The 25,474-nt window shown below is 43.8% G+C and overlaps 1 protein-coding gene across 1 annotated transcript; it reads right to left on the reverse strand.

Annotated features, from left to right (window-relative positions):
* Window positions 1-1,478: 1,478 nt before the first annotated feature.
* Window positions 1,479-21,218, reverse strand: Rab39a (RAB39A, member RAS oncogene family). Its single transcript, XM_038323862.1, has 2 exons — window positions 20,912-21,218; window positions 1,479-2,619 (listed from the first exon to the last, which is right to left on the reverse strand). Exons 1-2 carry the CDS (start codon window positions 21,136-21,138, stop codon window positions 2,193-2,195), a joined length of 654 nt encoding a protein of 217 aa, XP_038179790.1. The 5' UTR covers window positions 21,139-21,218; the 3' UTR covers window positions 1,479-2,192.
* Between the last annotated feature and the right edge of the window lie 4,256 nt (window positions 21,219-25,474).

Here is a 25,474-nt window from a genome sequence, read left to right on the forward strand (position 1 = left end):
CAACAAATTAGTAGGCTCATTTTATAAGCCAGAAGAGTGATGGTCAAGAGATCGTAGGACTTTTTTTTTTTTTTTTTTTTTTTTTTTTGGTTTTTCGAGACAGGGTTTCTCTGCAGCTTTAGAGCCTGTCCTGGAACTAGCTCTTGTAGACCAGGCTGGTCTCGAACTCACAGAGATCCGCCTGCCTCTGCCTCCCGAGTGCTGGGATTAAAGGCGTGTGCCATCACCGCCTGGCTTCGTAGGACATTCTTATGGTCTAATACTAATTAGTAGAGTAAAGGCAAGCTTAGAGCTTTGTTCTCTGACTTCTTGCTTAATATTCTTTACACTATACCATTTTGGTTTTCAAATAAATAAACTTACTTTAAGTATAAGAAACTTACAATCTCAAAAGGCAATTTCATTGGGTAATTAGATACCCTTCTGTGATTTATAGCATAAAACACATTATAAAATATTTAACACTCAATCAGAGTTAAAAATTAGGCATGGTAAGCTGCATGCCTTTTATCCTAGCACTCAGAGGCAGAGATAGGCAGATCTCTAACTTCAGATCCAACCTAGTGTGTGTATTAAGTTCAACACCAACAAGGGCGACCAGAGTGAAACCCTGTCTCAACCTCCATGCCACAAAAGGTACATTCCCAACACTTGGGAGAGAGACTGAGGCAGTGGGTCTGAGCTATATAGCAAAACTCTGCCAAAAAAAAAAAATACTAGTTTTAAAAAACTGAATTTGAATAGCATTTTATTCACTTGAGTATTTTATCTTCCCTTTTATTGATGAGATCGGAAAATTAGATGTGAATGCTAAATCAAGTGGCTAAGACCATTTTTCCTGTTCAGAACATTTTGTCTACTTTTACTGGAAATAAGATAATTTGGAAATCTGAAAAACTACTATGTATGTATATTGATAATTTTGACAATAGTTCAAAATAAACTGCTTCTTTTTCTTTGAAACTGTCACTATTTTTTTTCTTGGCTAAATTTGCTTTTGCTTTCCTTGGCTAAGTCTGGACAGTGTATTATAGCATCAAACTATTTGCTACTGAGTGGTCCTTTTTGTTTTCTGCGAATATTTGCTCAAAATATCTCCTTTGAGCACTTACAAATCTTGCCAAAAGTGATGATTCCAGGACCGATAAATCTAGAAACAAAAAGGAATATAAAATTTATTTTATTATGCTCTAAGAATGGCATTTTCTTTGAAAAGAAAACTTATATTTTAGCCCTAGTTAGTACTTCTGAGACTGCTTAAAAGTACTTTGCCTTTCCCCTCCAGTTTTTGTTTGTTTTTGTTGTTGTTGTTGTTTTGGTTTTTCAAAACAGGGTTTCTCTGTGTAACTTTGGAGCTGGTCCTGGAACTTGCTCTATAGACCAGGCTGGCCTTGAACTCACAGAGATCCGCCTGCCTCTGCCTCCTGAGTGCTGGGATTCAAGGCCAGCACTACCACAGCCTGCCCCCCCACCCCAACTCCAGTTTTGATGCTGGGATTGAATCTAGGTTTTCAGAAACTAAGGAAACATTCTACCACTGAACTATGGCCCCAGCCTGCAAGATGTACCTAATGCATTTTTTATATTATTTGGTGTATGTTGCTGCACGTACTCGTGTATTTGTGTGAGCACGTGTACGGCGGCGTGCATGTTGAGGTCAGGGGTCAACTTCAAGTGAAATGGGTTCTTTTCTTCCACCACAGGGGTTCCAGAGATCAGACTCCGGTCTGCAGATTTGGGGGCAAGCTTCTTTATCCACTGAGTCATCTCGTTGGCCTTCAAGTGCACTTTATATTTAATACTAATTGACTGAGGAGAATATAATCCTGATACATTTATTTTCAGCCAGACTACGTGTATACAAAAAAATCCAATTTCAATTGTCAAGAAAGATGAATAATACTGATACATCTGAACACTAAGGTCAGCTATATGCTAAGAAAGTGAGAGTGGATGTAGTTTTGTAGACACTGGTTTCAGAAAGAAAGCTGTCTGCTTTCCCTCCTAACTCAGCAGACTACCCTATCTGTTCTTGTAGCTGGTGAGCACAGAGCGCTGTAGCCAGCAGCTTACGATGCTACCGTGGGTCTGGATGTTTTGTGATGTCACTTCTTGCGTTGTTCTGCTGTAAATGTTGACATGTGTCCAGAAGCGTCTTGGCCTGTATACGACAGTTCTTTGGCATGTTGCAGTCAGCAGAAGCACTCTCTCCTGGGCTTAACTGCTTCCTCAGAAGAATGCACAGTATTTGGAACAAAACCACTTTTAACCCCTTCCCAGCCATCCTGAATACAAATCTCTCCCTTCTTAATAAGTTCGTATATGTCTCTTGTCAAGATTGTGAAGGACTCCTCAACATTTGTAGCATCTTTTGCTGAGGTTTCTATATATTTCATTCCACAGTCTGTTGATAGTTTCTCGGCTTCTTCCCTTGACACCTGACGTTGTGAAGCTAAATCACATTTGTGTCCCACCAGGAGAAATATAATATGAAAAGGCTGTACGTGCATTTTCGCTTCTTCCAGCCAATCTTTCACATGTTCAAAAGACCGTCGGTTAGTAATGTCAAATACTAAAAATCCACCAACTGAGTTGCGATAATAGGATCGAGTTATTGATCTGAAAAAATAAAAAAAAGGGTTGTGTAAGGTCAGTGCTCTTTGCTCCTCCTTTGAATAATGAAACACCAAAATCAAACTTGAAAATAACGTTATTTAAATAGAATTCATAAATCCAATATGAAGTATCTTTGGTGAACAAAAATATTCTGAGATTAACACATATGCCCATTTCATATATGGAGAGAATTTTGAAGTCACACTTCTTAGACACATGAGAACCTTTGCCGCATATCATCTTGCAGTGTCTTACGAGGTTTTATTTTTAAGTATTTGATAGAAGAGTTGTTACAAAATTGGGTTAAAACAGATAGATAATAAAGGACTAGGGATGTGGCTCTGTAGTAGAGTGCCTACATGCAGGAAGCCCGAGTTCAGTCCCCACACCAAATATGATGTGTGTGGTAGCACGCTCCTAGCATCCCCTCACACGGGAGGTGAAGGTAAGGATGAGAAGTTCGAGGTGGGGCTGAAAGCTGACCCCGCTGGATGAGCACGCGCCATGCAGACATGAAGACCTACGTTTGGTCCCTAGAACTCATGGAAAAAAAATCCTGGTGTGGCGGCTCAAAATTGTAATCCTAGCACTGGGGAGGTAGAGACAGGCAGACCCCTGGGGCTTGCTGGCCAGACACCCGAATGTCATATCTTTTCTCTCTCCATCACACTCCCATTTATCCTTCAATAGTTTCAGAAAGCTATTATCTGAGAAGCCTTCCCAATCAAAGACTCCTTTCTCAAATAATCCCATCTAATGGTTAGCACACTGCTATTACATTTGCATCAATTTTTATAATGTGCTGCCTGTATGTAGGGTGTGACTCTGGCTCAACCCATGGTTTCCCAAAGGTCAAACATGTTTTATACATGTGTCTTACATCATATTGGCTGGCAAATCCTAGGAATCACAGAATGCTTGCTAAACAGGGCTGACAGTCCAAAGGGCAAAGGAAAGTGCTAAGTGCCAAGGACCTCCCGAGTGTCAAAGTTCAAGCTGCCAGTGCTCCACACTAAACTCTACTTGACCAAGGTACAGAGATTGCTATGAAGGGACAGTGGGATGCGCCAGACGCTTGTGCTCACTCCTAAAGCCACAGTAGTTCAGCGACCCAACACTGTGCCCGCCCTTGCTGCTAGGGCAGGTGTTTCCAGTCCCTGAGTACCTCTCGAGCACTCAGGAGGCCCTAGGTTCAGTACTTAGTACTGCCAGAGAAACCCACCAGCTTTGCTTTCTGAGTGTGAAGAACGTATGTACCCCCTCTCTTATTCACTCGCCTCCCTGTTTCTCCTCAAAATTCATAAAATAGCCCCAAGTGACTCCCCTCCTCCTCCTGTGCTTTCATCCATCTTTCTATTTTTGAGACATGGTTTTCCAAGTCCAACTCAGCCTAGAACTGCTCTGTGGCCCAGCTTTCTTCCCAGCTCAGCCTCCTGAGTCCTAGGACTGTAGGCATGCACCATCACGCTAGGCTTCAAGCGACAGTTTCTGGGGACTACAGCACTGTACAAGCATTGATGACAAGAAAAACTGTCCCCCGTCTTTGGCGGGATTTAAATAATCTAGTTAATTAAGGTGTTGCTATCTTCTTTAATTCTGTGGGATAATTAATTTGTTACCGTTCTGCCACTGTCCTATCTACATGTGTATGAATTCAGGCAGATGTGCCATGTCATAAGAATAATCCAATTAAGCCTGTGTTGTTAGGCCGAAACTTTATCAGCACCAAATCTGCCTTGCTCTCTATAGCTTAGCATGGGTGTAATTTTATTACATCTATTCATTTACTTTATGTGTGTATGTTATGTATGATATATATATATATATATATATATATATATATATATATATATATTTGGGTACATGTATACCATGGCACATGTGGCCATCAGAGGACAACTGTCAAGGCTTGTTTTTTTTTAAATATTTATTTATTATGTATACAATATTCTGTCTGCATGTATGCCTGAAGGCCAGAAGAGGGCACCAGACCTCATTACAGATGGTTGTGAGCCACCATGTGGTTGCTGGGAATTGAACTCAGGACCTTTGGAAGAGCAGGCAATGCTCTTAACCTCTGAGCCATCTCTCCAGCCCAAGGCTTGGTTTTTGTTCCTTTCACCACGTGGGTTTTGGGATCTGTAGTGGTCTGAAAAAAAAATGACCCCCAAAGGGAGTGGAACTGTTTGTTAGGAGGTGTGGCTTTGTTGGTAAGGTATGTTTGTAGATATGTTCTCGTTGGAGGAAGTGTGTCACCTTGGAATCCGGCTTTAAGGGTTCATATATGCACAAGCCATATCCCGTGAGACAGTCTTGTGCTGTTGCCTTCTGATCAAGATGTAGCCAGCACCACATCTGCCTGCATGCTGCCATGCTCCCTACCACGAATGATAAGGGACTGAAAGTCTGAACTGTAAGCCACCACCTCAAATAAATGTTTTCCTTTAGAAGAGTTGTCGTGGTCATGGTGACTTTTCACTGCACTGAAAACCTTAGCTAAGACAAGATCAACTCAGGTCCTCAGGCTTTGTAGCAAGGTCCTTGACCTGCTGAGCCTGGAACTCACTCACAGAGATCCACCTGCCTCTGCCACCTGAGTGCTGGGATTAAAGGTGTGTACCACCACTGCCTGTCCTTCACCAGTGTAATTTTAAAAAACAACCTTTTTGTGGTTGAAAATTCAATGTTGAGAAGATTACTTAGTGCAAGTTTTTTAAGATTTTACTGGGATATGGGAACTTGGGAGACAGCTCAGTGGTTACAAGTATGTGCTGTTCTCCGAGAACCGTTAGGTTGCCAGCACCCATGTTGGCTCAGAACTGCCTGTAACTCCAGTTCCAGGGGGATCGGATGTCTCTGTCCTTTTAGGGCAACTGCATTCAAATTTACATACTTACATGCAGACACAGTATACATAATTAAAAGTAATAGAGCCTGAACAAGGATGACACCAATAGACATCCTAACATTGAAGGGGGAAAGTTACAGTTTATCCCTAGACAAAGAATTACTAGCTGAATGGTGGTGGTGCATGCCTTTAATCACAGCAATAGGGAGGTAGAGGCAGGCGGATCTCTGTGAGTTCGAGGCCAGCCTGGGCTACAAGAACTAGTTCCAGGACAGGCTCCAAAACTACAGAGAAACCCTGTCTTGAAAAGCCAGAAAAAAAAAATTATAGGCAACTAAGGAATGCTGAGAGTGGGAGAAATGGTCTTCCCTAGGAAAAATCATTCCAAGTGGTCAGCTCTGGAAGCAAACATACAAGCAGCATTACAGACAGAGCAGACTGAATTTATATATTTAGGGACATGCATGCAAGAGCGCGCGCGCGCGCGCGCGCACACACACACACACACACACACACACACACACACACACACTCCAGCAACAATTAAAAAAAGACCCTGGGTTTGAAAAGGGTAAGGTCGGGGGTACATAGGAGGGTTTGGAGAGAAGAAAGGGGAGGGGAAACGATATTAATCTAAAGAAATGTTTAAAAAGGAACAGGGGTGGATATTTCAAAATTACTGGGATATAATACAAACAAAGTAACCTTATGACCTCATTAAATCGCCAAGATATTTAGAGTTATATTATTTCAGTGAATATTTACATTTACAAATTAAAAAAAAACGAGTTACCACCTAAAATAGAAAATTCAACATTGGAATGTTTGCATGCATGTATTTTATATGTGTGTGTGTGTGTGTGCGCGCGCACACACACACACACAGAGCATGCCTTACATTGTAGGAAACACCATGTTTTCTAGCATCTTGCATTTTTTTTTAAAAAGAATCTTAATTTTGTATGTTAAGGAGGGAATTATTAGTTGTGAGACTATCCTCTGGCCAGAATGCAAAGGGGGGAGGGGATACAGAACCCAAAGGGAAGGTCCAGGTTTTGTTTTTCTTTATATCTTTTAGGGTTGAGGATTAAACCCTTGGCCCCTGAGCCAAGTCAGTCCTCAGCCCCACTGCCATTGCATATAAAAGAAGCCTGCTGAGGTTTTGCTGCTGGAAGGTGATCTATCTCACCCACTTTCAAAGGCATCTCCTCTAGCTTGGCCTCAGGACCCCCCCTACCCCATTATCCCCTCCAGTCCAGTAAACAAATCCTCTGCTCCTCTGAGACTGAAGTCGTCTGCTGGCACCTACCAGTTCTGGGCCTTTCTCCACAGACTAGAAATTTTAGCCCTTGACTTTCTTTATCTCAAGTCCGGTCGTTCTGCTGATAGCAGCATCCACTACGGCAGGTTGTTCCCCAGCGCCTGTTTTCCAGATTTGGGGCCCCAGCGAGATGGCTTGATGCACGGAAGTGCTGGTTGCAATGCCCGATGGCCTGAGTTCTGTCTCAGGACCACAGAGTGGAAAGGAAGAACTTACTCCTACAGGCTGTCCTTGGGCATGCAGCTCTCCTACGCCTCCAAATAAATGAATGTAAGGTAAGTCTAACTGCAAATCTGGGCTGAGGAGATGGTTCAGGGCACATCAGTTGAAGTTGCTATGAATTAATTATAACCAATCCCAAGTGGGCACTCAGTAGTGCCAAGGAACCGCTGGTACCTTTGCATGGTACCCTTTACCCCTCCCCACTTTCTGTATCCATGCTACTTTTCTGTATCCATGCTACTGGCTTGCTAACTTCTTTTTTTTTTTTTTTTTTTTTTTTTGGTTTTTCGAGACAGGGTTTCTCTGTGGCTTTGGAGCCTGTCCTGGAACTAGCTCTTGTAGACCAGGCTGGTCTCGAACTCACAGAGATCCGCCTGCCTCTGCCTCCCGAGTGCTGGGATTAAAGGCGTGCGCCACCACTGCCCGGCTTGGCTTGCTAACTTTTAAGGGGCATGAAGGACCGTGTCTGTTTTGTTCACCACTGAATACCCAGTGCTCTTTCAAGTGTGCAGTACAGAATGATCAGGTCAGAGCGCAACACAGCTGGTGAGGACATAAGAGACATGACAGAACAGTGGAAGCCAGGGCATGCTGCCCAACATCTCATCTCTCAGCAGTCTGAGCTCACGTGTCACACTGGAGCATTGCCATCAGCGTTGGAGGGGCTGATTAACACACAGTCGCCAGCGCTCCGTGGGAAGTTCCTTGAGGGGTGGCTTTTACGCTGGAGACCAGAGAAACCAGATGAAACCAGAGAAAGTGAGTCCTAGCGTCCTTAAAATCAATTAACTGGGCGTGGTGGTTTACATCTTCCACGACACCACTCAAGCACAGGCAGGCAGATATCTGTGAGTCCAGGGCCAGCCAGGTAAACATAGCGAGATCCTATCTCAAAAAATTGTCAATAGCCGGGCGGTGGTGGCGCACGCCTTTAATCCCAGCACTCGGGAGGCAGAGGCAGGCGGATCTCTGTGAGTTCGAGACCAGCCTGGTCTACAAGAGTTAGTTCCAGGACAGGCTCTAAAGCTGCAGAGCAACCCTGTCTCGAAAAACCAAAAAAAGAAAAAAAAATTGTCAATAATTACCATCATTATTATTGTATATGTATGATGTATGTGTGTGGGCTTCTGACAGCATGCTGTGAGGCCACAGCACAGACTCTGGATTCAGTTCTCTCCTTCTACCTTTATGTGGATTCCGGGATTTAACTCTGGTTACCAGACTGTACGCCACCTTGTAGTTATATATTGTATGACCCTGTTAAGATTTTTTTTTTCTAACCTTAGAGGGAACTTGCATAGTATAATGTACTTCTCGGACCCATTTGTGTGAGATCCAAAGGTTCCAGCTTTAACAGGACTAAAGGAGAAGTACCTTCAATTGGTCTATACCAATAACTCTGAGATCCCTTTGGGAGGGGGGTGTCAAATGACCTTTTCACAGGGGTCGCCTGAGTCCATCTAAAAACACAGATATTTACATTACAATGCAGAACAGTAGCGAAATTACAGCTATAAAGTAGCAACGAAAATAATCTTACGGTTGGGAGTCACCACGACAGGAGGAACTGTGCTGCAGCATTAGGGAGGCTGTAAATCACTGCAGCATTAGGAGGATGTAAATCACTGCTCTGTGCTGTAACACACGCAGCTGACCACTTCGGCCATCAGATCTAGTGGTTCCAGCCTCAAGTGTACACAGAACACTGAGATGTTCAATTAAGCCTAGACAAGGCTCCGATGGGCAATTATAGCCATGACATTCTGGAGCAGAGGCATGCTCTTCATCAAAGGCTGTTACACTTTTGAAAAATAGTTCTGGCTCATAGTCTGGCTTTGAAAGAGACTAAATGCCATCTTTAGAACCCAAAATGCTTGTGCGAGTTGAACACTCACTATGAGGGTATTCTTTGATGCCCACCACACACACACACACACACACACACACACACACACACACACACGGGGGTGGGTGGCAGGGACACACACACACACACACACAGAGAGAGAGAGAGAGAGAGAGAGAGAGAGAGAGAGAGAGAGAGAGAGAGAGAGAGAGAGAGAGAGAGAGAGAGAGAGAGAGAGATATCAAGCTAGCACCACTCAGCTCCACTCTTTGGGGAACTTAAAGCTAAGTATAAAAGGGAAACTCTCCCATTTGGAAAGCCAGTGGTAGGACTCACTGTCCACTTTTCCTAGAGGATTTCTGTGGCTCAAGATCCACAGTTCATTAGCACAGGCTAAGGGTTTGTCATGTCAAGAAATGAAAACCACCATCTACTTATAAAGAGGTTTGAGGGCCATGTTGATGAGTATGTAATAAACAGTAATGAACTATTGTAGCTTATATGAAAGCCTAGCAAAAGGCTCCTCCATACAGGAATCCTTTTTGTTGTTGTTGTTTTGTTTTGTTTTGAGACAGGGTTTTCTTTTCTGTAGCTTTGGAGCCTGTCCTGGAACTAGCTCTTTCTTGTAGACCAGGCTGGCCTTGAACTCACAGAGATCGACCTGCCTCTATCTCCCAAGTGCTGGGATAAAAGGCTTGCGCCACTACTGCCTGACTAGGAATTCTTGATAATCTACAAAACAAAATGTCTTGTCCTGTCATTATCAGTAAAGATGTCCACTCCAGTGTGAATGTGAAGCGGTCATGGGAGCTGTGCCAAGACTCAAGGGTCTTCCTCTTACCCAGGTTGACTTGGACGGTCACCCTTTGCTACCCACATCTCCAGTAACTGCTGATGTGAGAAGCTGGATGCTCTCACTGTAGAGGATTCACTCTGGAATGTGGACATCTTAATGACCATCCACGAAATCATAGAATGCCACATTCCTTTCCATGGTATTATATGTAGGGCACCAATTAAAGTATTCAGTTAGCCGGGCGGTGGTGGCACACGCCTTTAATCCCAGCACTCGGGAGGCAGAGGCAGGCAGATCTCTGAGTTCGAGGCTAGCCTGGTCTACAAGAGCTAGTTCCAGGACAGGCTCTAGAAACTATAGGGAAACCCTGTCTCAAAAAAAAAAAAAAAAAGTATTCAGTTAATCACGGTGAAGATGGGACGTAGGCTGATGTCAACCACGGGATTCCAAGAGCTTGCCACTGTGATAGAGAGGCAGCTGGTCTATATAACTGTGGATGGCTCCTGAGGACTTAGACACGTGACATCCAGGAGAGGTCACCTTGCAAGGCTTTGTCAGGATCCTTCAGGATGCATGCATCCTAAACTAGTGCGGGAGGAGGGGGTGTTTTCTCTGAGTCACAGTTGTTCCATGGGAAGCAAGGGCTGAAGGTTGGGTGATGAAACCTTTCTCAACTGCATTTAATGAGTCACTAAATCCTATTTTATTTTCAAATGTCTTTTCCATTTTCTGCTAGTGACTCATCCTGTAGCCCACTAGGCCTCGAACTCTAGGTAATTCTTCTGCCATGCCCTCCCAAGATCTGGGGTTATGAGTCACCATGTTTGGCTCCTGAGTCACTAAATATTTTGGATGCCTTTAATCCCTTTCTATTGTGCTGATGAAGAAGTTTTTGCAGTCAAGGGAGGGATGTTTCCACTAGAGAACACTGTAATGCTTCTAGTGAATTCGTCCAGGCTGCCAACTGGCTCCTTGGAGCTTCTACAGCAGTAGGTGAGCATGTGGGAAAGGAGCAGCCCCGTCAGGTGAGGACTACAGGCTTCCTGTGGTTCTGGCTGCTCAGAGCTCATGGGATCTATTGCTTCTGCTAAACTTGGTTCTCCAGCATGGGGACTATCTTAGCCTATCAAAGCAGCCTCAAGAGAGAGCTGAGCAGGGCCGGGCAGTGGTGGCGCATGCCTTTAATCCCAGCACTCAGGAGACAGAGGCAGGCGGATCTCTGAGTTCGAGGCCAGCATGGTCTACAAGAGCTAGTTCCAGGACAGGCTCTAGAAACTACAGGGAAACCCTGTCTCAAAAAAACAAAAAAAGAGAGAGAGAGCTGAGCAAATTTCCCTTTTTATGAAGAGCCTCAAGATGATTTTATCTGGGGCAACCAGAACATAGTTGATGGAGGAAATTTGCACAGATGTTGTCTAGGAAAAATGATAGAAACCAAGATCACAAATCTTTCATAACTTCCAACACGGCTTTACAAGGCAAAGGTTCAGTTTTGTTTGTTTTGTTTTTTTAAAAGTGGCCAGGCGATGGTGGCGCACGCCTTTAATCCCAGCACTTGGGAGGCAGAAGCAGATGGATCTCTGTGAGTTTGAGGCCAGCCTGGTCAGAGCTAGTTCCAGGACAGGCACCAAAAACTAGAGAAACCCTGTCTCGGAAAAAAAAATTATATACATATACATACATACATACATACATACACACACACATACACACACACACACACACACACACACACACACACACACACACACATATATAGTTTTTTTAAAAGCCTAAGGAAAAGAGTTTGCATTTGTATGTTTTTACATAAAATGTTATCTCAGAGACCAGGTGGTGGTGGCAGCGCACACCTTTAATCCCAGCGCTCAGGAGGGAGGCAGAGGCAGGCAAATCTCTGTGAGTTCAAAGCCAGCCTGATCTACAAGAGCGAGTTCCAGGACAGCTAGGGCTGTTACATAGAGAAACCCTGTCTTGAAAACAAAACAAACAAACAAAACCAAAACTGTTGTCTGAGGTAAATTAATACAGTCATATTTAAACATTAGACAATAAATATGTATATAAAGATGTCATGGCACCCCTATAAACATGTACAATTTTGTTTGTATTACTAATAAACAAATCTAATAAATTACAGAGAAGTGAAAACCAATGGGAGACCCTCCTCCACGTGAGTCAGTCAGACTATATGTCACTATGACAAACACCTGAGAAAAGCAATTTAAAGGGGGAAAAGATGTATTTTTGCTCGTGGTTTCAGAGGCGTCATGGCAGTCAGGGTGTATGAGCAGAAGTGCTCACCTCTGGGTGGTAAGGCTGGAGACGGTGAGGAGAGGGAGAGGAGAGGGAAGGAAGGGCCACAAGGATAGGAGAGAGAGCAGCAAAGCGATAGGCAGAAGGACGTGAAGGCCGAGGAAGAACACACACATTCCAGGGACAAGGCACACTTTTAAGTGACATTCCTCCTGACCACGCTTCAGCTCTTCACATTGCCATCATATTGTGACACCACTGGGGACACCATCATCAGTTAGGTCAGGATTCAGTTTCTTCTCCCAAACCCATCGGCCGGCAACCAAGTCCCTTTCATACAAGCTATGGGTGACATCAAGACTCAAGTCATCACACCTCCTTAATTTTTAAGTGTATAGTACAGTACTGTTAATTTTTTAAGGACAATGTTGCTCAGACCTCCAGGTATCCAAATCCAGATCTCTCCTGACCATCACTCCATTTCCTGCTTCTTTAGGTTTGACAAGTTAAATGCTTCAATAGTGGAGTCATGCGTTATCTGTCCTCCTACAGCTCTCAGTCTCTCTGTCTCTTTCCAAGACCTCCCTGTGTAGCCCAGCCTGGCCTCAAACTCCTAATTAGCCTTAGCCTTTTGAGTGCTGGGATTATAGGTGTGTGCCACCATGCCCAGCATGACTACATAAAAGGTTTTAGCTGTTGAGTTTTCTCCCCCCTCCTCACGAAATAACATATACGTGAGTGATTGCTGGCAGCCTCAGAGCTCACCGACATTTATAAAGTCTTGCTTAATGTATGATTAATGTAACGAACTGGGAGCAAACTGCTGTGGGGAAATTGGAGTCTTTTGGCACAAAAACAATTATCGAGGTTCTAAAAAAATATAAATGATATCTCAGGCAACTGTTTAGTTTTCTGGCAGACACTGAAAACAAGATGCTATTACTAAATGGAGGACAGCACTCCATAAGCCCTGGTGTGCTCAAGATTTATAGTGGTGACACATCTAAATATTTAAATGTAAGTGTTAAGATTATAGAGTGCTTGCATGTCATCATGGACTTTGCTGAACAGGCATCAGACTCTCAAAAACACTGGGCACTTGCTGGCTGAGGGTAAATGAATTAGATGCTCCACCTGGAAATACCTTCCTATGGCGCTGCCAACTGTAAAATAGGTATTTAGAAGACAGAAGTGCTTTGACGCTGAAGACTGTTGGCAGCTAGTAGCCCACAAATGCATTAGCCTCTCCTGCAGCCAGGGCTGGACGTTCTGAGGGCCCTTGTGGGAGTAGACATTGTGTTGACGCTTCACTCACCGGCTTCTTCTGCCGTGTGAAGCTAGCCCTTAGGATGACTTCAGGAACATACCGCAAAAGTCTCCCCTCTCATTTTATCAGGACTCAGTCCCTCCCTTACCAAGGATTCTAACACTGTGAACTTAGGATAGTCTTTTTTCACCCAAACATTAATAATTCCAGCATTTTCCTATTTAAAAAAAAATCAGGGTGTGGTTACAGAGACTCCAAGGAATTCAGACAAAGAACTAATGGAGCCCATTTTCCCTTTGAACATGTAACTCCCCTGTGGGCATCTTTTATCTCCCTTTCATGACACATCTTCAATGCTGACAGGGCTTCTTGCTATCCCCAATGCTCTATTTGCCATTGTTGTTCTTATTCTCCATAGCAATTAATACATTCTGACATTCTATATCATTTTCAACTTATTTGAGTATATCCCGCTCCTTGCCCCTATTATAAAATAAGGTCCACAAAGCTAGTCATGGTGGTATATGGCTATAATCTCAAGATTGAGAGGCTGAGGCAGGAGAATCATGAGTTCAAAGCTACCCTTGGCGATATACTAAGGCCCTGCACAAACAAACATACATGCTGTTTTATATGAGTGCTGGGATCTGAACTCAGGTCCTCAAGCTTGAACAGCAAGCTCTTTCCTCAGTGAGCCATCTACTAGGCCCTATTCCAGTGTTTTCTGGTATCTTCTGCAGAGATTAATGTACAGCTTCTCAGTATCACTTTATTTTTCACATGATAAAAGGGACCAGAGATAATTAAATACTACCCTGTATAAGCAAAGAATAAACGTTTTTGGTTTAGAGTTCTATAATTTCTGCATCTATAGTCTACTCCCATGTGTTTCTCTGTTGTGGAATATGACTTTAACTATGTAAAGATGTGTTACATTTGTTTATGTTGTGAATTATTACTTTATCTATGCAAAGGTGTGTTGCATTTGTTTATGCTGCATTTATTTAATGATATATTTAATGAGATGTGTTGCTGTTCTACCTTACCTGTCTAAGGCACCTGATTAGTCTAATAAAAAGCTGAATGGTTGCTGGGCAGTAGGGTGCACGCTTTTAATCCCAGCACTTGGGAGGCAGAGTCAGGCAGATCTCTGTGAGTTTGAGGCCAGCCTGGTCTACAAGAGCTAGTTCCAGGACAGGCACCAAAAGCTACAGAGAAACCCTGTCTTGAAAAAAAAAAAGCTGAATGTCCAATAGCTAGGCAGTAGAAGGATAGGCTGGGCTGGTGTACAGAGGGAATAAAGAGGAGAAGGAATCTAAGCTGGAGAGAAGAAAAAAGAGAGGGAGACATTCGGGGACAGCTATTCAAATATTCAAGAAGTGGGAAAAGTAAGACATGCAGAATGAAAAAAAAAAAGGTAAAAAGCCCTGAGGCAAAATGTGAATGAAGAGAAACAGGTTAAATTATGTTATAAGAGCTAGTGGGATGAGCATAGATAAGGCTGAGCATCCATAACTAATAATAAGTCTCTATGTCGTGATTTGGGAGCTGGTGGTCTGAGAAAGCCTGCTACATTTTTCTGTACTCTTTGTTTCATGATTTCATGTCCTGAAATTTATTACTCTCACTATTTATCCTTTCATTATTCCAGCCTGCTTCTAAAATTACTGTTTTCATTTAGAAATCAATGGAACTAATGGGGATTTTCACAAGTAAGTCATCATGCCTTCTCAGGGTTGGGGCAGAGGAAGACAGCATATAAGGACTGAAAAGTATTTCATAGTACTTATGAACCTGTAAGGACCGTACCCAGCTGTGTGCTCTAAGACCTCTCCTGATCTAAACACACAGAACATTTCAGAGTCAGGGTGGCCAGCAAGATGGCTCAGCAGGTAAAGGGACTCGCCATCAAAGCCTGATGACTTGAGCTCAGACCTTGGGACCCACACGGTGGAAGGAGAGAACTGACTCCCACTTCGGTGTAAGGGCTCACTGTCAGTGTGTGTAGCAGTGCGGTCAGCAAGGGCTGTACAGAGAGGAAGGCTGTCATTCACTGGTGCCACAGACGTGTGTTGTCATTTTGGTATTGCAACCACTATGTAAAGCAATTTCCCCCTTTGTTTCCTGCATATAGCAGTAAGTAAAATAATGGTTTGGACGGATATGAGTTTGGGTCCACTGGGATGGGTGTGGTGTTGTTTGGAAGCAAAGACTTTCCAGGATAGAAATTGTGCATGCCATTGCAGTTTGCTTCGACCATAATAAGAAGTCTGGCATAGAAGGAGCACTAAACACAATGTTGAGAGATCTGGGGATGCTGGAGAATGGCTCAGAGGTAAAGAACACTGGCTGCTCTTCCAGAGCACTCATGATCAATTCTAAGCATCCACATGGTGGCTCATAACCACCTCTAACTCCCATCCCAGGGCATCTGATGTCCTCTTCTGGCCTCCACGGGTACATACATATGGTACACTGGCATATATACACATGGAATAAAAATAAATGAAGTCAGGGCTGGAGAGATGGCTCAGCGGTTAAGAGCACTGGCTGCTCTTCAAGAGGTCCTGAGTTCAATACCCAGCAACCACATGGTGGCTCACAACCATTGTAATGAGATCTGGCACCCTCTTCTGGTCTGCAGGCATACATACAGACAGAACACTGTAAAATAATAAATAAATAAATAAATTGAGATAAAGAGAACTGAGGATTTTTTGTTTGTTTTGTTTTTTTTGGGACAGGGTTTCTCTGTGTAGCTCTGGCTTGCAACTCACTCTGTAGTTGAGGCTGGCCTCAAATTCACAGAGATTAAAGGTGTGTGCCACCATTGCCCAACAAGAACTGAGTCTTGAGAAAGCCAGTTATGAGCTATACGATCTTGGGCAAGTAGAAGACTCTCTAGTCACTAACTGTATGACTTAGAGAATGGCTTTGGAAGTTGGGCAGTGGTAGCACTCAGGAGGCAGGCAGATCTGTGAGTTCGAGGCCAGCCTGGTCTACAGACTGAGTTCCAGGACAGCCAGGACTGTTTCACAGAGAAGGCCTGTCTTGAAAAACAAAACAAACAAACAAACAAAACTGGCATTTGAGAAGTTGAGACAGGAGGATTAGGAATTCAGTTTTCTTTTTTTCTCTAAATATTTATTTATTGTGTATATAGTCCTCTGTCTGCATGACACCAGATCTCATATAGATGGTTGTGAGCCACCATGTTGCTGGGAATTGAACTTAGGACCGCTGGAAGAGCAGCCAGTGATCTTAACCTCTGAGCCATCTCTACATCCCAAGGAGTTCAGTTTTAAGGGAATAACTACAGTGAGTTTGAGCCAGCCTCGATTCCATGAGACCATTTCTCAGTAAAAATATATAAATTTAGTTAATAAAAAAGAAAAAACTTTATCTTACATTGAATACTATTTCAAGGAAAAGTGGTGGGTTATACCTATAATTTGAGAAGCTATTATCTTTCTTCATAATGCCTTTTTTTTTTTTACACAACTAGGGAGGTTCTTAGGAGCCACTTAATTCCCCTTTGCAGCATTCTCTCTTGATCTCATATCACACTAAATCCTGTAGAAAGGGATGCACTGGGAGGGACTAAAGAATCAGAAAGAGTGCAGGGAAATTGCTCAGTGGGTAAAATGCTTGCTTTGCAAGAATGAGGAGCTGAATTTGGGTCTCCAGCACCCACGTAAAAAAGTCAGGTGTGGCAATGTGTACCTGTAACCTCAGCACTGAGAGAGACAGGAGCCCTGGTGTTAACTAACCATAGCTTACAGCTGACAGCCTTTTGCTAAGTTAATTAGTCAGCCAACTCATTTATATAGGTCTGCTATTGCTTCAAATCTGAGAAAGATGAAAGCAACTTATCAAAGGAGCCTTTCCCAAAGCTTCCTCCTTGCACATCAGTTATACCTAATTGGGTATTTTGGAAATTGCCCAAGTAAATCTGTTAATGTAATCAAAGTTAAACACATTTCTTTGCTGCACTGTTTCTGAGCAGCTTTCTTCCTCCAGTGCTGGAACTGCCTTGGGAACGGTAAACAAGGACTCTGCCACTGAACTGCAGCTTTAGTCCTTGGTATTTTGAGACAAAGTATTAATATGTAGCCTATACTGGCTTCAAATGTACAATCTTGCCTCTGCTTCCAGGTGTTTAGATCATAGGCATACAGCATCATGCCTGGCTTCTTAAAGGCTTTGATAAGGAGCTTTAGGGGGATGTTACATGGATAGAGATTTCTAAACACATGTGGCTATATAAATTATTCTTTGAAAATATCATAAGGGAAGAACGTTCTACAGAGCTCACCTTGAGAGCACTGGGGGAAGAAGGCACTATTCTCTGAGCTTTATAATTAGTGGCTATAGCCGGTTGGTGGTGATGCACACATTTAATCCCAGCCCTCGGGAGGCAGAGGCTGGCAGGCACGCCTTTAATCCCAGCACTAGGGAGTCAGAGGCAGGAGGATCTCTGTGAGTTCAAGGCCAGCCTGGTCTACAAGAGTTAGTTCCAGGACAGGCTCCAAAGCTACAGAGAAACCCTGTCACGAAAAACAAAACAAAACAAAAATAATTAGTTGCTATAATTATAGTACTCCAAAGGTCAGACAATATGAAAAAAAAAGGCCAAATTTGGTTTGAAATCTGAAAGTTTCATGGTATGTGTGTGTTCATTATTGCTGCTATGCTTTCTCCCTGTATCCACCAGACCACATTCTGCTAGCATAACAAAATATCTGAGGCTGGATACAGAATAAAGGAAAGTTCATCCAGCTCAGTTTTGGGAACTGACAGTTCAAACAGCAGGACACTAGGTTTGGTGGGCTCCCCTTAACTGGTAGGTGACCTCCCGATGGCAGCATGCTTGAGAGATAGTCCATGGGAAGCAGAGGCAGCTGGCCCTCTGAGTTCAAGGCCAGCCTGGTCTATATAGCGGGTTCCCAGAGTGAGAAAGAGAGAGACAGAGAGGAGAGAGAGAGAGAAAAAGAGAGAGAGAGAGACTGTCTCAGACACTACACTAAGCATTATTTTTATTTCTTTTACTGCTAAACTTCCCCACTATAATTAAAAGTTATAAAAAGTGATTTTTTTCTTTTCTGTTTTTACTGAGCTACGAAAGTGGTGATTTCTAGTTCTTTAACCATTCACAATCCTAGACTCCCCTTCCCTACTTCCTAGACACATGGTGGCCCTTTCTTATTAAACTAAGGTTCTTCATGGAATCCTAAGTATTTTACAAACCAAATCAATATTCCCTGATTTTATTCTTTTATGTTTTTGACAATATCTCACTATGTAGCACTTGGTTGGTCCATAACTCTCTATGTAGATGAGACTGGCCTAGAACCCAGAGACTTGTTTACCTCTACTTCCCAAATGCTGGCATTAAAGTCTTGTACCACCATGTCCTGTGCTGTTCCCTTTAAGACAGTCTGGCTGTAGAGCCTGGTATGACTACAGAAGATCCTCCGGGTTCAATCTTTGAATGACAGGCAAGTGTCACCAGGCCCAGCACATCTTGTCCCTTTCTGTTATGCAAGTAGTTAAAATCCACTAGAATGTTAACTTAAATACTGAAAGGAGAACTAGTCATGATAACTCCCAGCTGGTCAGTTCATTGTTCTGTAATATGATTGTTTATGCTTTCAAAATACATCATGAGCTCTCTAAGTTCCTTTTTTGCTTTATGTCTAATCACCAATAAACCTCCTAATACGATATTTCCCACAAATTCCTCAGGGTATGATTGTAATGACAGGCATATATCTCCAAGCACACTTGAATGTAATAAAACGTGCCAGGAGACCCATGATTCAAAACAAATATCTCTATTTTCTAGAAGATGCGGGATGATTTAACAGCAATTGTTTTGAATGTAGTTTTATGGTGAAGCATTCTGCTATATGCTAGAAAGGCAAGTATTGTAGGTAGCTACTGAAATATGTATGTATTTATGAATATATCATTGGTAAAGGGCCAAGCAAAACAGAAAAGTATGACTCATTGTAAACATTCTCTAGCTGTCCTTGCATTATTACAGGGCAGTTACTGGGTTGTTTAAATAATGTATATATAAAATGAATTGCTATTTACATTCTTCTCAAAGGCATTGCAAAACCGTCAACTAGCAAAGGTCTTTACATTCTAACAGATTAATTATCCTTTATTTTCCTGTCAATAGGTCGAGGAATTACTTTTAAGTAAATAGACACAGGAAGATTTTACTACCTTTAAAGGGCAGAGCAAGCACTAAGTAAATGCTTTTTTTTCCTGACCCTGAAATAACTCAGAGTTCAACCTAAGACCACAAATGGAAGAATCGGTAACCGATCTCAAGAGTGGTTGAACTGGAAGGAATCTTAGAAATCATGACGATATCTTCATTTTACAGATGAGGCACAAGGTTTTAAAAACTGTTTCAATCAAGGGAGGCTGATTGAAAAGGGAACAAAAATGTCTTCATGGAATTCTAAACAAAGCTGATGCCCTTTAACACCTCTGAAAGCTGGCTTTACCGTTTATTTACTTCACACACAAAAGTAAGAAAACTAATGTACAAGCAAGCAAGGCAGTTCCCTTATTGTCTCTGTGAATTAGTGTCAGACCCAGAAATGAAAGCCAAGATTTTAATGTTGGACATTCTACAAATGTAGGGTGCACTCATTCGGAACGGATGCTGGTTAGGAGTGAGGGGGAGCCATGTTTGGAAGTTCCTAAAAGGAGTTCTTCAGTTCACAAGCAGAGCACTTGCTGAGAGGTGTAACAATGTTTGCTAGGAGAGTTCCGATTGATCATGTGATTTTAAAGAAACAAAACAGTACATTACCAGCTTCCTTACCAAAGTACTGTTCGCTCCAAAATAACTGAAAATAGGCTTTAGATATGATTTTATCTCAAATATCTAAGGAATTCAGTTTTGGTTCCTCTTATTTCTGTAACGCCAGTCGTCTTTGTACAATCTCTCAGGTTCCCCAGTAAACACTTAGAATGAGACTATTTAGTTGAGAGCTTTTTTCTCCATTTAGAAAAATATTTTCTCTTGTTATCACTCCGGAACGTTAAGTACGAATCGGTGAAAGAAAGGGAAAGTTGCAGACAAACCTCAATATTACGTTTTTCACCAAAGAGGACAAACTTTTAAAGGCAACTCCACCCTTTAAACACAAACACACACACCCTCAGTGGTGTCGGTGACTCCGCTGTTGCATTTAGTTGTTTTCCAAGACCTACTCCCTAGGGTCATGGCCCAGTATTTTCTGATGACCACATTTGGTGCTTTTCAAATCAATTAACCGCATGCATCTCGCTGTGAACCGTTCCAATGGAGCCCAGGCCATAACCCCGGCTGGAGTTCTGCTTGCTGAGAGCTAAAGATTTTTCACAGATCAGGGAACCCCACTAGGCATTTCTACCGCCCCTTAAGAGGCTTGGTCGAAGCGGAAAAGGGGACGCTAGGAGGAAGGTTGTTGAGTCAGGGCGTACGTGCGAAGTCGAGTTTGGGGAGAAGCCAGCGGTGGAGCCAAAGAGACCCAAATGCCTAGAGGAGCAGACAGAGCTGGGGAAGACCAGGCGATCCTGGTTAGGACAGGAAAGGAGACAGAAAGGGGGCGCAGGAATCCGCGCTAAAGAAAGAAGAAACTGCGGAGGAGGAAGTAGCCCCTGGAAGGGGAGGGGCGAAGGGGAAGCGAGCAGAGAGCACTAGCACTTTCGAGAGCTCGTAGCGGGTGACTCCCTACCTGAAGCGCTCCTGCCCAGCCGTGTCCCAGAGCTGCAGCTTGATCCTCTTGCCGGGCTCAATTTCCAGTAGGCGCGAGAAGAAGTCGACACCAACGGTGGGGTCGCAGGCGGGGGAGCGCAGCCCTGGGAAGCGGCCCTGGGTGAAGCGGTGCAGGAGGCACGACTTGCCCACCGTGGAGTCCCCGATCACGATGAGGCGGAACTGGTAGATCCAGATAGTCTCCATCGCTTTGGTGCTCCGCGCGCTCAGGGGCAAGTTCTGTCGCTGGAACTGTCCCTTCAGCACCTCCGCGGTGCGCGCCTGCCCGCTTCTAGCATCCTCTTGCGGCTGCGGCCGCCGCCTGGTCGCCGCCCTCTGGGGAGGGAGGGGCGGGACCGCGGGCAGGGGGCGTGGACCTGTACTGTCTGGGGGCGGGGCTTGAGGATGAGGGCGGGGCTACAAGTCAGGGCAGGATCGCAGGTAAGGGTGTGATCGCGGGCTCGGGGCGGATCTAATTTCCAGAGGCGGTGTCTTGGGCTGAGGGCGGGGCCCCAACCATAAGGGGAGGGAACTGACTTCTGGGGGCGGGCCCTCGAGCACACGGGGGCGGGGGTCTGGACTGGGGGCGTGGCGAGAGCCTCCGCCAAGGATACGGGGGATGTGGGAGACCCCCAGACTCAGTACGGATGCGGGGGATATGGGAGACCCTCAGACTCAGTACAGCCCTTTAGTCCTGCAGTTGCTGGAAGTGGACCAGGAAGTGGAAAGACGTGACAGCAAAAATAACCAATGAAATTGTGTTAGAGGGTTAAATTCCAGAGAGTTCAGCCAATGGGAAGTGACAGTCATTTTCTCTCACGCATCTTGGTGGATTTCTCATATTAGGACTCTGATCTCTCGGAAGTCCGCCAGGCGCTAATGTGTTTCTGTGTGTGGATTCGTGGTGTCCGTGTTTTTCGGAATAGTCCAGTTGGCGGCTTTCTGATGAAGGAAACAAATTAGCAGAACTAGTTCTGAATGTTTCTGTTAAGGACCGCCTGTTGCTTTTTGCCACAGCGTTGTTCAGGATTAGACAAGAGAAACGGGCCAGTTCTAGCCCTGAAGGGCCCTCCAGCCTGGGAAAAAGTTGAAACGTTGAGAAGCGCGTTCAAATCATTACTACTCGCGGTTGACAGCTGCTCTCCGCTTGCCTATGGCCAGTGATCTTCTAAATGAAGTAGAACTTAAATTTAGGTGATATCTTATCATGCTCTCATCTCTTCCCTCAAATTTAATGATAGCTAATTTAAAAGTTCTCTTCTTGCCTGGAGGTGTAGCTCAGTTGGTAGAGTTGTTTAGCCACATGACACCCTGGTTACAGTCCCCAGCTCCCTTTAAACCAGGCATGGTGGCCTGCAGTTATAATTTCAGCAGGAAGCCAGGCGGTGGTGGCGCACGCCTTTAATCCCGCACTCGGGAGGCAGAGGCAGGCGGATAGAGGTCGTGGAGGTGAGTTTGAGGCCAACCTGCTCTACAAAAGCTAGTTCCAGGACAGGCTCCAAAGACACAGAGAAACCCTGTCTCAAAAAAAAAAAAAAATTCCCACACGAGCCGGGCGGTGGTGGAGCATGCCTTTAATCCCAACACTAGGGAGGCAGAGGCAGGTGGATCTCTGTGAGTTTGAGGCCAGCCTGGTCTACAGGAGCTAGTCCAGGACAGGCTCCAAAGCTATAGAGAAACCCCATCTTGAAAAACCAACAGAGAGAGAGAGAGAGAGAGAGAGAGAGAGAGAGAGAGAGAGAGAGAGAGAGAGAGAGAGAGAGAGCGAGCGAGCGAGAGAGAGCTCCTATTTAGAAGAGCAATTATAATTTTCACAAATAGTGCAAAGAACATGAACACATATATCCCATCTGACTTTAATTTTATGAAATTATTTTTGTCCCTCTATTTAGTAAACTCTACCAAGCTTTCTGTCAAACACTGGATAGTTCAAAAAGAACCAGAGTCAAGCAGCTCAAATCAGAGCTTTGGTTCAACTTTAATCTGTCTCTGTGAGGAACAAGAGGTTCCAAGCACTTCACGCAGCTCCCTCAACGGTCTAGTTCCAGATTCTTGGTGGGAGCCACTGCAGAAAGTTCCAGTTTTGGCAGAAAATCTGTGACCAAGTTAATCCACCTACTTTAATGTATAAAAAGCCTCTAGAAAATATATCAAAGTTGCATAAGAACAGATAGGAGGATCAATGGAACCGAATAGAAGACCCGGATATCAATCCACACATTTTTGAACACCTGATCTTTGATAAAGAAGCAAAAAAAAAATCAAATGGAAAAAAGAAAGCATATTTAATAAGTGATGCTGGCATAACTGGATATCAACATGTAGAAAAATGAAAATAGACCCATATCTATCACCATGCACAAAACTCAAATCCAAATGGATCAAAGACCTCAAACATAAAGCCAGCCACACTGAACCTTATAGAAGAGAAAGTGGGAAGTACACTTAAACTCATTGGCACAGGGAACCACTTCCTAAATATAACCCCAGCAGCACAGACACTGAGAGAAACAATTAATAAATGGGACCTCCTGAAGCTGAAAAGCTTCTGTAAAGCAAAGGACACGGTCTACAAGACAAAATGACAGCCTACAGAATGATTGTGGAGAGAATGTGACCTGCCAGCTCGTGTTTCTGCCATCATGCCTTCCTACCGGAAAGGACCAGCTTCTTCAACACAAGCCAAAACAGACCTAGTTTTCCTTGCTATTTTTTTTTAACTAGGTATTTTGTCATAGTGAGAAGCGTAATTAACACGGTCCCTTTAGTCCTTGGTTCACTCTCAATCTTTTTATTCTTATTTTTTTTTTCAAGACTGGGTTTCTCTATGGAACAGCCCTAGCTGTCCTGGAACTCGCTCTTATAGACCAGGCTGGCCTTGAACTCACAGAGATCTGCCTGCTTCTGTCTCCCGAGTGCTGGGATTAAAGATGTGCACATCAACTGTCCGGCCCACTCACTCTTGAGGATGCTTTATAGTCCCCTGTAAGAAGCCTTTCACACTAAGTTCTGTGTCTCCTCTGAAAGCCTTTGCTGTGAGATCCCAAGGGCCAGTGAAGTATCCCTGTGACAGATTCAGTGACAGTGGAAACATTAACGCTATTAATAAGTTCGTGTTCATGAATTTGCTTGTTTAAAAAATATTTATTTGAGCTGGATGGTGGTATCACATGTCTTTAACTCCAGCACTCGAGAGGCAACTACAGACAGATCTCTGTGAGTTCAAGGCTAGCCAAGGCTATATAAAGAAACTCTCAAAAAAGCAAAAAAAAAATTCTTTCAAAAGTATCTTAATTAATTAATTTTATGTGTATAAGTGTCTTGTTTTGCTTGCATGTAAGTATGTATGCAGTCTATACAGTGGCCGTCATGGAGTTTTGATGACTCTGAGCAGTTATGTTGGTGCTGGGAACTGAACCCAGGACCTGTGGTCCTCTGTGAGACCAGCCAGTGTTCTTAACCACTGAACCATCTTCCAGCCCCAGATACTGCCTTGTTGCTGTACCTCCTCTTGTTATTTTGTAGCCTGTTATCCATTTGTCCAAAGCCAGTATCATGCCTCAAAGGTACGGTTTTTAAAAAGGAGGCAAAATTAGGTCTGTCTGCTCCACCGGGAGTGTTATATGACATTATTATACCTGTGAGAGGGCTATGCCCATCTGAAGCATATGGTTGCCCATTAAGTGCTGAAAAAGTGCCCAGTTGCACTGGTAATCACAGAGATGAAATGTAAATCAATGGCACGCGGTTTTTCCTTATTGCCCTGACAGTTCTGCTGAGGGCGGCGAACTCGGGGATTGATCACTCTCATTTTCCTTACCTCACTTTTCCCGTCACCGGAAATTAAATAACTCAAAGCTTAAGGTATAAACCATTGCTGTGAATTTTGTGACCATTAAAGGAAGCTGTTTTGTTGGAAATTCTAAACTGTGAAAGTAGAGGCAAATTTTGCTCTAGTTCCAAACCTACGGAACTAGAAATCAGTGTTGCTGGGCAGTGGTGGTGCAAACCTTTAATCCTCAGGAAGCAGAGGTAGGTATATCTCTGTGAGTTCAAGGCTGCCTGGTCTACAGAGTTTGTTTCAGGACAGCCAGGGTTCCACAAAGAAACCTTGTCTCAGAAAAAACAAAAACAAAAACAAGGAGGGGCAGTGGTGGTGCTCGCCTTTAGGCTCGCCTCAGGGAGGCAGAGGCAGGTGCACCTCTGAGTTCGAGGTCAGCCTGGTCTACAGAGCAAGTTTCAGGACAGGCTTCAGAGCTACAGAGAAACCCTGTCTCGGTATACCAAACAAAAACAAAACAAAAAAGAAGAAGGAAAGGAAAGGGAAGGAAGGAAGGAAGGAAGGAAGGAAGGAAGGAAGGAAGGAAGGAAGGAAGGAAGGAAGAAATCAGTGTTATTGAGGGATGAGGGAGAATTGGCTTTCTCCCAATACCAAGCCTTCTCTGGTGCCACATATTTCAGATTGGAAGCCCAAGGAGTATAGACTGGGTTTTTGGCTGTGACTCTTCCTCAAGAACACACTTTCTAGATGAGCAGTGGTAGT

This window comes from Arvicola amphibius, chromosome 3, assembly GCF_903992535.2.
Source record: "Arvicola amphibius chromosome 3, mArvAmp1.2, whole genome shotgun sequence".
Classification (NCBI taxonomy): domain Eukaryota; kingdom Metazoa; phylum Chordata; class Mammalia; order Rodentia; family Cricetidae; genus Arvicola; species Arvicola amphibius.

Bases quoted from the DNA above. Each gene is read 5' to 3' on its own strand.
- Rab39a (XM_038323862.1), bottom strand. From the start codon at position 21,138: ATGGAGACTATCTGGATCTACCAGTTCCGCCTCATCGTGATCGGGGAC. The intron at 2,620-20,911 runs GTAGGGAGTCAC...TTATTTTTTCAG, and splicing joins GCTGGGCAGGAGCGCTTCAG to ATCAATAACTCGATCCTATT.